The sequence below is a fragment of the Rhea americana genome, unplaced genomic scaffold, assembly GCF_003343005.1.
Source record: "Rhea americana isolate MKP2758 unplaced genomic scaffold, rheAme1 scaffold_301, whole genome shotgun sequence".
Taxonomy (NCBI): Eukaryota; Metazoa; Chordata; class Aves; order Rheiformes; family Rheidae; genus Rhea; species Rhea americana.
The window spans coordinates 869028-881694 of NW_028186426.1; the positions used below are offsets into that span (position 1 = coordinate 869028).

At 40.0% G+C, this 12667-nt stretch overlaps 1 protein-coding gene across 2 annotated transcripts in view; it reads right to left on the minus strand.

The window, feature by feature from the left end:
- Positions 1 to 11042, minus strand: part of KREMEN1 (kringle containing transmembrane protein 1) — a 38281-nt gene extending 27239 nt beyond the window's left edge. For both annotated transcript variants that reach the window (XM_085309738.1, XM_085309737.1), the window contains exons 1-2: positions 10889 to 11042; positions 376 to 538 (exon numbers count right to left, since the gene is read on the minus strand). In XM_085309738.1, coding sequence (XP_085165864.1) covers positions 376 to 538; positions 10889 to 10967 — 242 coding nt within the window. In that variant the 5' untranslated portion in view covers positions 10968 to 11042. The remainder of the gene's footprint in view (positions 1 to 375; positions 539 to 10888) is intronic.
- Between the last annotated feature and the right edge of the window lie 1625 nt (positions 11043 to 12667).

A 12667-nucleotide genomic window follows, 5' to 3' on the forward strand; every position in this document is an offset into this window, starting at 1 on the left:
AGCAGGGTGGCTTTTTATTWTTTATTTATTTATTTATTTAYTTATTTAYTTATTTATTTACTTATTTATTTATTATTCTCCCCTTTCTATTTAAGCAATGTCTAATCTTGCTCTGTTATGACAGATTATAGATTGGTTACATGATACCCACTTTGGATCAGATCTGGATTGAGCAAAGTTACTTTACTAATGGTGCTTGTGTGTTGAACCAAAGATCCAGGGTACTGATTACAGGCTAAAACAATTGCCTGTTCAGCATCCATGTCTCTGACATTCTTTACTGTATTATGGGAAGAAGTTCCCCAATTTTGTGTGAACTGTTTAAAGTAACACTGGGTATATAGGCAATGTTAACAGCAACGAGACATTCCTTACCTGCAGTAGTTATGCTCTCCAAGCCCTCCCTCCCCATTGGGATATTTCAAAGTATTATAAGGATGCTCAAAGGTCTCATTCCAAAAAAGACAAGGTTTCCCTGCATACTGGGCGGTCTGGTTCTGAGTGCCACGATAGTCAGCCCCATTTGCTGTATAACATTCTGGGAAGAAATGGAAATGGAAAGAGAGAAAGAAAGAGAGAGAGAGAGAGAGAGAAAATGTATCTAGGTTTGGTGTTTGGTTGGCCCCCCCACACTCGCCCACCCCCCAAGAGTCTAGTTTCCTTTCACTAAAATGCTTTCTGGGATTCAGATGTTCTCTCAGAGTCAAACATCTCTTGAAGAGATTACTGATGTCATTATTTTCACTAAACATTGTATAAGATGGTTATCAGTTAAGTCTGAAGAATGATTAATAAATTAAAATACATTTCCTGAATGAGCAAATTACATTTTGTACTCTTTTCTCTATGTTGTACCAGTTAGGCTGAACCCGCACGTTGCAAATTTTCTAAAACCACGATTAGGTGATGTTATCATCCCACCATTTATCAGCACATCACTGAATTCTCATGCTAGTGTAACTACATTTGTGATCTTCAGTACTTTATAAAGTAAGAGATTTTGTAGGCATGGATCTGACAAACCTTTATATCATGAGTTAGAAAAATACTTATGTATATAAGAGATTTTTTTAAAAAAATCTGGCCTGAACTGCTTTACAAAGAGATTTCCTTATATAGAATACATACTCGTGGTACTGTGAATTGCCATTAAAGCTTTTATTTTGTCAAATTAAAGCTTACAAGTCAGTATTTTTCTGCCTTATTCTTATACTTTCTCCTATTTATGTCAGCTTCCCTAAATTCCCAATATTCAGTAAATTGGAAATTAAAGTAGACTTTGTGATTTCTCTAGTCATGAAATACGCTAGCCTATTTTTCATGCTACCTGGTTTTGCTGTCTCTTATTAAGGCCATTTTTCTGATCAAAAAAATACTCATATGCATGCATGTTTTTACCATTTTTAAAAAGTGCAAAACAATTTTTTGTTTGGATGTCTTATCTTCCAGAAATAGTAATTATAGTGTGGGGAATAGTAATTATTAGGATGGGAAGAAGAGGAGGAGGAGGGGGAAAAAACAAAAAAAAAACCCCAAAAAACAAAAAACAAAAGCTTTATCCCAGTATTAACAAGTACACCTTTTTTTTTTTTTGTATCCCAAAATACTGTGGAAGAAGGAAAGATTTATTATTAAAAAACACATCTTTGAAATCAACTTCATCTGGGCCCACAAATACCAAAATTTTGTGATTATAATGGTATGACTAATTCACAGTAGCATACATGCCAAATAAAAACTGATTGTTGTGCGTGTGCATGCTCGTTGTCACTATGCATTTTCCTATCTAGGCAGGTTAGAATTTCTTTTAAACATTACTGCTGAATGCACATAGAAAAAGTGTCTGCACAGTCATTAATGGGCACTACCATCAACAATATAAGCAGAATTTAAGCAGATAAAAGCAGAGTATTATAGCAGAAATAAGCTGCAAGTCAAAACTCCTCCTTACTCTAATTTACCTAAGAACTTTCTGATTTATTGCAAAACAAAGGTTGATTAGGAGTAGTAACACATACTGTTACCTACTGCACAATCTCTAGAATAAAGAAACGACAATGCCTTCGTTAATCTTATATTATCCTCAAAAGCACAAATGGTGGGTGCCTGTGGTTTCATCTATACACTAATTGTGCAGCTAGCATATGAAGACCAAAAAAAAAAAAAAAAACACCCTTTAAAAATACAAGATGGGCATAGGCTGACTGGACAGTAGCTCTAAAAACAAAGGTTTAGGGATTACCATGGATCACAAATGTGACCGTGACTCAACCAAATGGTTACATGCATGTGCGCACACATGCACACACACATATACTAAACATGACAACTGAACCAATTACTTCTTTTTCCACTTTATTCATCCTGGCAATTTTAGATAATGTGCTCAAAAAAAAAAAAAAAAACAGATTATGTCAAGAAAATCCTGAGGAAAAAAAAACAAAACAGAAATGACCAGTGACTAAGAAATGTAATTTCTAGAGAAATCTTGGATAAATTGGAGTTGCAAAGTCTAGGGAAGAATTTGATGGARGACTTGTTAAAACACAGTTGCTAAGAGAACTAAACCATTTTCCATGTGTAGTTCATATAGAATAAAAATAATATACTAAGCCAGGTACACTTATGTTAGACCTCAGCAAAAATTCTCATGACCTGGAGGCTGTTAAATTATCATCGCAGAAGATTCTTCACAGGAAATTATGGGAAAAAAAAAAAGAGCTGGAAGGAGCATATGTAAGACTGATTCTGCCTTTGGGTGTAGGGATGGAAGAGATAACTCTTCAGGCCCTTTTCAGGCCTATTGCCTGTGACTCTCTCCATATTTTAGGTTCACAGGTGATGAATTGCAACACATTTATCTGAATAGAATATATATATATGTTCAGTTCAACATATTTTATTTCTCACTTATTCAGCCAAGTAGTCCTTATACTGAGGTGAAGCATACCAGTCTATTTCACAAGATCTGTTTTCTTGGGTCACAGTGAGCATCTTTCTGAGCATAAAATAAAGAAACAATTTTTTACCAAGGGATTATGAATTTTAATAGTTCACTTGTGTAACATACATTTTCCAAACTTCTGAGCTTGCTGTTAGGTGTTAGCCAAGAGTCTGTGAAGTAACATGTCCAGTTGTTTATTTCAGCTTCAATTACAGAGCAGTTTCTTTCATTTAAACCTTTACCTACTACAGCTAGCACTGTGCAATGCAATTCTTTAACAATACTGTACAAAATAATTTTTTCATTTGCTTGTAGTGAGATAGAGGCAAATATCTTCCATAGGGACATGACACTTTCAGTGTAGAACCATACAAACTCAAAACATTTAGGTTTCCTAGCTATCACCCATGCAGAAAAGTAATGCATATTTACTTGAAAATGCAATACAAATGTGTGTTTCTCATATTCAGGCCACGACAGAATTTTGCATAAACTCCTGAGGCCTTTTACGTCACCACAGTGTTGTCATCTTTTGTACTCTTGCTTTGCAGTTAATATCAAAGCTTCTCTATGAAAAAAAAAATCTGATGCATTTGACACGGTAAAATAGGATAAATAAAATAATGCATGGTACAAAAAGTTGTTGTGAGGAGTGATATGCATAGCCAGAAAAGATGTCTACTTATGGGTAGTGCTATTACTTTGTTTTCTTTTCACTTTTAAACTAGAAGCAATATTCACTAACATCCACTCAGAAATTTGAGGAATGCTACAATACCTGACTGTAATCTGGCACACACACCTTAAACTGAAGTTAATGTGAGCCCATTTTAGGCTCTGCTAAGACCGGCTCATGTTTTAACTTCCTTGCATTTTGAGCTTCAGCTTTTCCTTTTCTCACTCTTTGAATAGGTTTGCTTCAAGTTTCATTGCAGTAGTAATTAATGCATGTCCTGTCACACGGGAAGAAGGGGCAGAACTGTCATCATTTCTTTTAGCTATAATGTATTGTTCTCTAGACAATAGGTAGCTGTAACACTGTCTCCTTTAGGGTTTTTTTTTGCACTGCCAGGAGATTTGGGAAAATGTACTAGTTGCTTCACAGTGAAGGTCCTTTGGCTTTGCTAGCATCTAGATGTGGAAGGGGAAGGGAGTAGCGTATCATGTAAAACCATTGATTAGTCCAGCAATACTGAAATTAAAACTATTTTTAAATTATGGGATCTAATAGCTGTTATCAAGTTATATAAATACTCTATTTATTAAAGAGAAGTTGCTAGGAAATTTTCATTTTTTGAAACGAATAATCATAATTTTGCTGTAGCATGAGTGCAAATTTTTCAAGCAAATATTGATATTCAAAAAAAATCAAGACCTCAATACTATTTTTTAAAAAAATCTTTTTCTGTCCCTCTGCTACAATGTTTCTGTGAAAAGATGTGCTTAAAATACCAGCCTGGTTTGTCTGCACAAAGCTAAGCCAGGGGAGCTCATCTGGATATAACAGTCAGAAGAGGGTAGATTGAATGGAATGGGTAAAAACGCTCAGGCTTACTCCAGTCACCTATTTTTTCCTTGCTAGATTATTATCATGTAGGAGAAGCGGGGGAGGGCAGAGAGAAAACAGAAAACAAAAAACCAGCAACCTTCTCCTTTACTGTTCAGTCACCCCTGGATCCAACTGCTGTTGTTATGTTGGCTAATATTTTCATACTGTGTTTCCAACATACATACTACTTGAATTTCAGCAAACCTTATTCTTTTAAGTACTGGAAGACTATGGCATACTTTGACAAAATTTATGCGATATGTAGCTTAGTCTTCTCTGGATGTTGTAGACAGCAAGAAAAGACCATGTACATTGTGGGAGTTACTGCTCACAGCTCCCTAGAAGGAAAGGTCATGGAGAAAACCATGTCCAATCAATTTTTGAGGTTTCTGGGCTCCTCATGTTTCTAAGATCTTAGTCAGCTGGGTTTCAGACAGTCTGAAGTAGAGGTTTGTGTCAAACCCATGAGTAAAATAAAAGTGTGTGTGATGATGTCACTCTGTTAACTGCCTCATGACCCTGCTGCTCCTACTGTTCCATGGAGATGTCTGTAAATAGAATTAATCGGAGATAAAAAAACCTCTGCAGTGGTTTTATTCATGAAAAGCCAGAAAGACCAACAGGTTCTGTTCAGGATAATGTTTAAGAGCCAGTGTGAAAATATGGGCTGCATTGTATTATCCAGGTTGTTTTGATTTCAATACATCAGATACCACAGATACTGATACTCCAAAAAAAAAAAAAAAAAAAACTGTCTTTTTTTAACAATTACTGAGACTTGGTATGTATGTATTGAGTGGCAACTGCTAGTAAGAAAAAGCGAGAAGGGAGCCTGGTGATAGCTGTCCACCGTGAATGCTCAGTGTGCAATACAGGTTCGCAATTAGTTTCATTAGAGCCAGACTGACATTTGGAAGATCAAACAGCAGCTGTAATATGAACTTTTTCCATGTGCCTTGGTTTCTTCTTCGATGTGGAGACCTTACAGTGATCATTTATGCCTTTGTTGTTACTTCGAAACTGCATGGATGCCTGCGCTCCACATGGGTGCCACTTCAAGATCATTTGGAAAATTAAGGTAGTGCAGAATAATAGCCACACTGTATGCACTACTGATCATAAAACACTAAACTTTCAGCATCTGTATTGGCTGCCAATGATTTGCTAAGATGGTGTTCCAGTTATGGTATTAATCTGTAGTATCCTCAGTGGTGAGAGACATACTTGCCTGAGAAACTCTACTTTTATGATACCTACTTACCCCAGATGGAAGTAATGCAAACAAATGAATTTGATTTGCAGCCCTTTTTATACAATTAAAAAAGAAAAAGAGAGAGAGAGAAAAAAACCTCCAGCTCTCTATCTCTCAAACATTCTTCCCTTTCTGGCTAACAAGTATAAGATGTTACATATCTTTTAAACATTCTTCAAAGCCCATCTTTTCTCAAAGACCTGTATTTAGCAACATTGCAAATTGCAGACCAAAGAGATGGAAGTTTCCAAGTGGTTTAAATGACATCTTAGAGTGCTCAGTTTGGGCTGTATATGTAGCTTTTGAAGGAGGTGATTAGAAAACTCAAAATGACAAATTCATTCAACCATTTCACCAAAAATATAATGTTACTTGATTCATTTGTTTGCTTTAAGTTTGGGAAGTTACCTGGAGCTCTGGCTTGCTGCCAGAGAGACTCAAATTGGTAACAGTGGACCAGAAATTATTCTGCAAGCCACAGCCAGACAAGAAGCAAGGTTTTCTTTTCAGACTCTGAAGATTAAAGGATAATGTGAGGTGAATGAAAGCGGCTGCCATTTACACTGTAGGTTTCATTACAGTGATGTGATATCCAGAACATTAAATGCTCTGCAAGGCTGGAACAAGAGATATAGACTCTTGTAATTTACCCAGTATAACTACCTGCTCAGGTGTCACTTGTTTTTCTTTAAGTCTTTCAGAAGATTCAGAGAAATGCTTGACCAGAATTAAAAATATGGAACCAAAGATGCCTGATCTGATAATGCCTAGGTGTCACTTGCTTCATGCACATATACTTGCATTGTGCTTTAAGGAAAGTTTCAAGTCATTGCCATTCTACCTAAATTGTTTTTAAAGCTCTTGCTTGAGTCTGCAATTTGAGCACTCCTCCTTAAATGAAAGCACTGTATCTAGGTGCAGATGGCAACAGTTACAGGCACTAACCAGATGCTGCAGTCTCTAATTTGATTGAAAGGGTATAATTAGACAGCAGAAACACTTCAATGAGAGAGTAATGCACAGAGGGAGGGACAGAAACCACTTAACTGATGCCAAGATACCCCAGCAGTAAGAGGCAGGGGCCCACAGATGGAAGAGGCTAACACCAAATTACCTTTGTCAGATGAGAACTTTTTTGTTTCCCTATAGACATGTGAATAGGGATTTTATTATCATAGGTTGCCACAGTTCTTTATGTGGGAACACTGATTAAAAGCAGAAGATGCTTCAGGAGATCAAAGAGCCAAATATGGCTTCTGTGGTCATTATTAAAAAATATTTTAGCAGTAGAATGGTTTTCTTTGAAGATGCAGTTTTACTGATGGAACCAAAAGTTCATTTGCATATTATTTTATGATGCAAAAATACATGCTTTTGGGAAGTATATGGCTATTTTAGATTTTCCTAATTGAAAATCAGTGTAGTATTTTTATATTTCACTATTTTACTATTCCAAATGCTACCAATGTAACAAAAGTCCTTATCAAAACTATCACACTTGGGTGTATACACTGTATGAGTAGAAAACTATGACTGCTGATACAAACTACAGAAAAAAATCAGGGAAGAATGATCTCTGTTTAAATATATGATTTTCAAATTGCTAAAAAAAAAAAAAAAAAGTCTCCTCATTGGGAAATTCACCCAATAAAAACCTGGTCTGATGATATAGAGTCGCCAGGTTAGCTGACGATTTCTCCTTTGCAGTGTAGGGGCATTTTGGATATAGTTGTAGGAGAAAAAAAAAAAAAACTCTCTCACTCTCTGTATACACAAACACTCACATATACATAATCTTTTAAAATCCTCTGATACAATCATTTTTGTGGCTCAGCACCAACCAGCAGTTTTTTTAGCATTGGTCYCAGAGAGCAGGCTCAGCACATATCCACCTGACACGTCTTCATACCACCACTTAAGCATTTGCCTGTCCAGTAAAGATGAGCCAGGGGGCTAGATGGAGATTTGCAATTCTGTGTTTTTGCTCCCTGCCACACATGTCTCAGTTCATGAATGGTTATATATGTGAGTTGGCTATCATTGGGTAAGTCTGTTTACTTGCCTTTAAACAGATTTTCATCATTTTTGCTTAGAAAAAGAAAAAGCAAGAAACACCATCTGACTGGGCCAGACTGATTCTGGAACGTGTTGGAAGCAGACAAATGAGATATGAGCTGAACAGTTACCATTATTTTTTAATGTTTAAAAATATGTGGTTTTTAAATGCTGCCTTTTTATTCATACAGTACAAACACAGTGTATTAGCCACTGCTTCGCAGTTGCTGGCTAGTCTTCAGACACAAAATGATAAATAGGTTTAATTTGTGATTCTTTATCTCTGCAAGTAAGAATGCATGATGTGGGCCCCAGAGGAATTTCTGTTCCTTAATACAGCAGTTTGTTTTCTCTGAGAAGTTTTAAAGCTGTTGTTGCATTGTCAAGTATAGTAGACTGAATCCCTTTGGAAATGTTACCAGGATGGGCCTGGGCCACTGCGTGGACTGAGGGAGTGGTCAATCGCACAGCTATTACACTGCAGTATGGCAGAGAATTCAAACTGAGCAGCTGGCTGCACTGCAGCTCCTGCCTCCCTCTACTCCACCCCTGCCAACCTGCTCAAATTCATTCGTGTAACTCCAGCTTTTGAATTACACTCTGTGCACATACAAACACGAGATACTGAAGTGTCTGGGTGACTATTTCCTTTTCTAGCTGTCTGGTTAGAAACATTTCCATGACAACTGCTCAAGGCATATCAAGTCCAGCTGCCTCGCTGTCTTAGCAAGACATAAGCAGAAAAGGATGACAAGAGCAACGCAAGCTTTGTCAGAAAGGGCTGAAGTAGTGGCTTAAGATTCATTTGGGAAGGAAAACAAGCAATGGCGATCCAGTATTACTGAATGGGAAGACAACAGAGAAAGGATAATAATAATGTGTGATAACCTTTTATGTTCCTGGTAGGCAAACTAAGTGACCTCTATAAAGACAGAAACTGCAAGTGAGAAAGTATTACACTGAACCTGTAAAAAAACATGTTTATTCATTGACATGATTAGAGGAAGTCATTTCAATTTCTCTGACTTTGCAATATTAAACGCATCAAAATGTCCGTTAATCTTAGGCAATCTATTCACCCATCTTTAATTTCATATTCACTTGTGAAATGTGGTACGACTGGTGACTTTAGAAAGTAAAGACTGCATCTTTACTTTTCTGCAAAACATATAGCAGAGCACTAAGTGCAAAAATGATCGTCAGCTCACTCTGTGGCTTACTCAAATAATTTTTTGTCAGGCAAATCCAGAAGTCAAAGTTTCTCTCTCAACTTGGGAAATGATGGCGTTGCATTTTCAGACCACAATTTTTACAACAGTATGAAAACTTGTATTCAATAAAGGAAAAAATACTGAAAACACAACATCTGGCAAACCACCTTGCCACAGAAATTAACATGTATCATTTCAGAATTCTGAAAGATGCACTGTGCTTTGAGGGCTTCTTGACCCAGTTCATCCTGTTCCAGTCTTGCGGGACTAAGGTCGAGGAAGAAGAGTTTGAGGCATGGTTTTTGCATATGAAGAACTCTGCAGATTTTGTACGTGCCCTATAAATTGCAGGTCCTTGTTCAAGAGTAGGATTACCCTGTTTTCAGGTCCTTCAGCAGGAGCTAGATAGCAGGAGCTGTGCTTTGACTGTTCTCCTTTGCTAGCCATCCACCCACTTTGTTTTTTTGACAATAGCTGCTTGTTCTCAGGCATCTCAGCCCTCTTTAGTAGCAGCAGTCAGAAGCTGGCTAGAGGATGGAAGTGCAGGTGCATATATCAGAATCTTCTCCATGGCCAATGAAACAAGCATTCTCACAAGGATCTCCTCCACCTGCTCTCATACAGCCTCTTGGGGGGAACAGGGTGATACTGTGCTCTGTCCTCAGTCCTGCTCAGGAAATTTAAAAGCAGTCACTCTTCCACTTGCTTAAGGAAGGGGTATCTACCCTGGGCAACTAACAGGGCTGGACAGTAGCACAAACGAAGGACCTTTGGTTAAGGTCTAGATGTGTCTCTCTCGGGTTGCCTAGGTGCTTATCCAAAAGTGTTCCTATGTTTTACTCACTTCAGATAACTGAAGTTCCTTTTGAGTAGTTGTAAAGTTTGCCTTTTGAGAACTCTCTCTCTGGCAAAGAACTTTTTTTCCCCAAGAAAATTTATGATGTTAATCATCTCCAAATCTAATTAAGTGCATCTACAAAAACTAAAAGCTGGCATTTCACTGCTTTATAGTTGCAAGCAAACTAAAATGCAGTGCCAAAAAAAGTGAAGATTAACAAATCTCTATTCATGGTAAAGTAATCAGGGCAAATTATGTGTTTATTTAATGAGTAAATATATCCCTTAATTTGCTAAAAATAATGATTTAAGGATTAGAGTATGCAATATGTATCCAGCAGGACCAGTATCTGATGGCTGTGGGAGTGGGACCATCTGGAACAGCTGATACAGATGGTGAGAAGACCAGTGCTCACCAGCAGAGAACTGTGGTGCTTGAAATCATCAGTAACTGACAGGAGGACAAAAGTGTGCAGATAAATTGGAAGAGAAAAAACACAGAACAGCTCACTGACAGGTAGTGAAGCTTCAGGCTTCCCGGTCTGGCTGGTTGAGTGAGCACCTGCACATTTGAGGAGTTGGTGCACTGCAGGGAGCCAGGATGGCCAGCTGCAGAGGGGCAAGCTGGCCCTCTCCTCAGCATCGGCTCTGCAGTCCCCATCCTGCCCTGCTGCCACCTGGTTTCTTCTTGTCCCAGTAATTAAGTGGACCCACTCCCCTCTCCCTGCAGACACCCCTGCTGCAGACCTGACTACAGAACCAGCCTGACAGAGAAGCGCATCACCCTTCTTCCTTTTACCTCATCTTTCCACACGCCTTCCAAACTCCATACTGAGCGAGTGCCAGGAGATCTGCGAACAGCCGCACGCTCCAAGCAGCGCACAAACCCCACCGTGCCGCTCTGCGCTGGCAGCAGCAGCTGCGCGCTGCCCGGCCGGCGGGAAGGGCCTCGCCGCGGGCTCCCGCGGGCGCCGTCGGGCGGCAGAGCCCCGGCGGGAGGCTGCGCGGCGCTGCCCCGCTCCGCGCCCCGCGTCACTCACCGGAGAGCAGCAGCTCGCGGCAGCAGCTCAGCGCCAGCCCCGCCACGGCCAGGGCGGCGGCGAGCGCGGGCGGTTCCATGGCGGCGGCGGCGCCCGGGCGAGCGCGGCGTGCGGGCAGCGGAGGCCCTGCGGCGCGTCCCGTAACTGCGCCCCGGCGAGCTGCCGAGTGGCAGATGAGGGATCCTATTACCAGCCATGTGACAGGAAAGCATCAAAACCAACACCCCAACCTGCTGCAGCGCCGGGCCGCGGGACTGCTGCCTTTGCGTGTGACATGACGGATCTGGGCTCCACGGAGCCCTTTCCCTGCCCGCCCGCGGCAGAGGCCGGGCAGCAACCGGGGGGGCTCCGCTGCGGCCGGCCACTGACCTGCCGCCTGGCCCCCGACGCCCTGTCCGCCGTCCCGCCGCGGGCACGGGGGCTGCTCTCGCCGCCGCCGGGCCGGGTCCCGCGGGTCTGCGTCTGCCAGTACACGGCAGCAAGCAGATTCAGCACATCTTTCTTCGCGTTAAGGAAACAAAACCAAACCTAGCAACCAAAACCGCCACAAACTTCGGGCACACACAGGTACGGACACACAGACGTGGACAGACACGGGCGAGACACCGAGACACGCAGACACTCGCAGGCACGCACCTAGTCCCCCCTTCCCCCCCCCCCAAGCCTGTGGATCCCTCGGGGGCAACACTGTCAGGGTTACTATCAGTACGGTGACTGCAAAAGCAGATAGATAGGCTTGGGTTTTTTTTGTGGGGGGCACAGTGCAAACACTGAAACTGGTTCTTTGTCAAGGTGGTACATTATAAAGCCACTGTCAATTTCTACAAAGGTTTTATAGCTGACCCGTGAGCATTTTTGTCAATGACAGTGCTTCTTTGTTTAAATATATATATATATATATATATATATATATATATATATATAAAAAAGCCAAACCACAACAGCAAAATCAACTTACAGACCATTACACTTCCTTTGTCAGTGACAGGAACAGAGCAAATGTTCTTGTCCTTTCAGCATCTTTATACCTTTGCTGTACAGTGAAGTTGGAAATTCAAACATCTAAAAGTTTACAGGCTTTAACTGTTGTATAAATAGGTGCTATGATATATCTTGCTTTTAGCATGCAGAAACCTGTCATTACCTGTAGTGGCAAAGTTGATTGTTGAGGTGAAAAACATGCTAAAATTTCTTTTGGCTATTGTGAATTACATATAATGCAGAAAAGGGATTACATGTCAGCATCGGCTTTACATGTAAATTTTAGTACCAGTTTATTGTATCTCATTGTTCTTGCTTTCAGCTTGAGCAAATGGGAAATTTTTAAGCTAATGAAATATTGAAAAAATAAAAAGGAAAAGAAAAAGCAGTTCTGTTAGTTTGGTGTTAAGCCTTTTTCTTTTTTTTTTTTTCTTTTTTTTTTTTTTTTTTTTACAGTAAACGCTTGAGTTCCTCCTCCTGTAACATATTATGTTTATGTATGTTCACTTACTTGGTTCACACAAAAGTTGCTGAAACCTGACCTGTGGTTGCACAAGAGCTCTGTGAGATTATTTCGTGCCCACTGAATGTGTGTGTGTGTCTGTGTACATCAGCTATGGAATGGGAAGGTGGGAGTGTTAAAAGACTGATCAGAAGGAGCAGCTTGAGAGGGAATGTCTGTTTTTACCACTGCTTCGCTTCCAATAGGCTAAGCTAGATAATTCTGATTCATWGAAGCTAGTTGTGTTCTCAAATTAACATACAATTTTTTCAGGAAGAAGGTCAGAATCTAGTTCA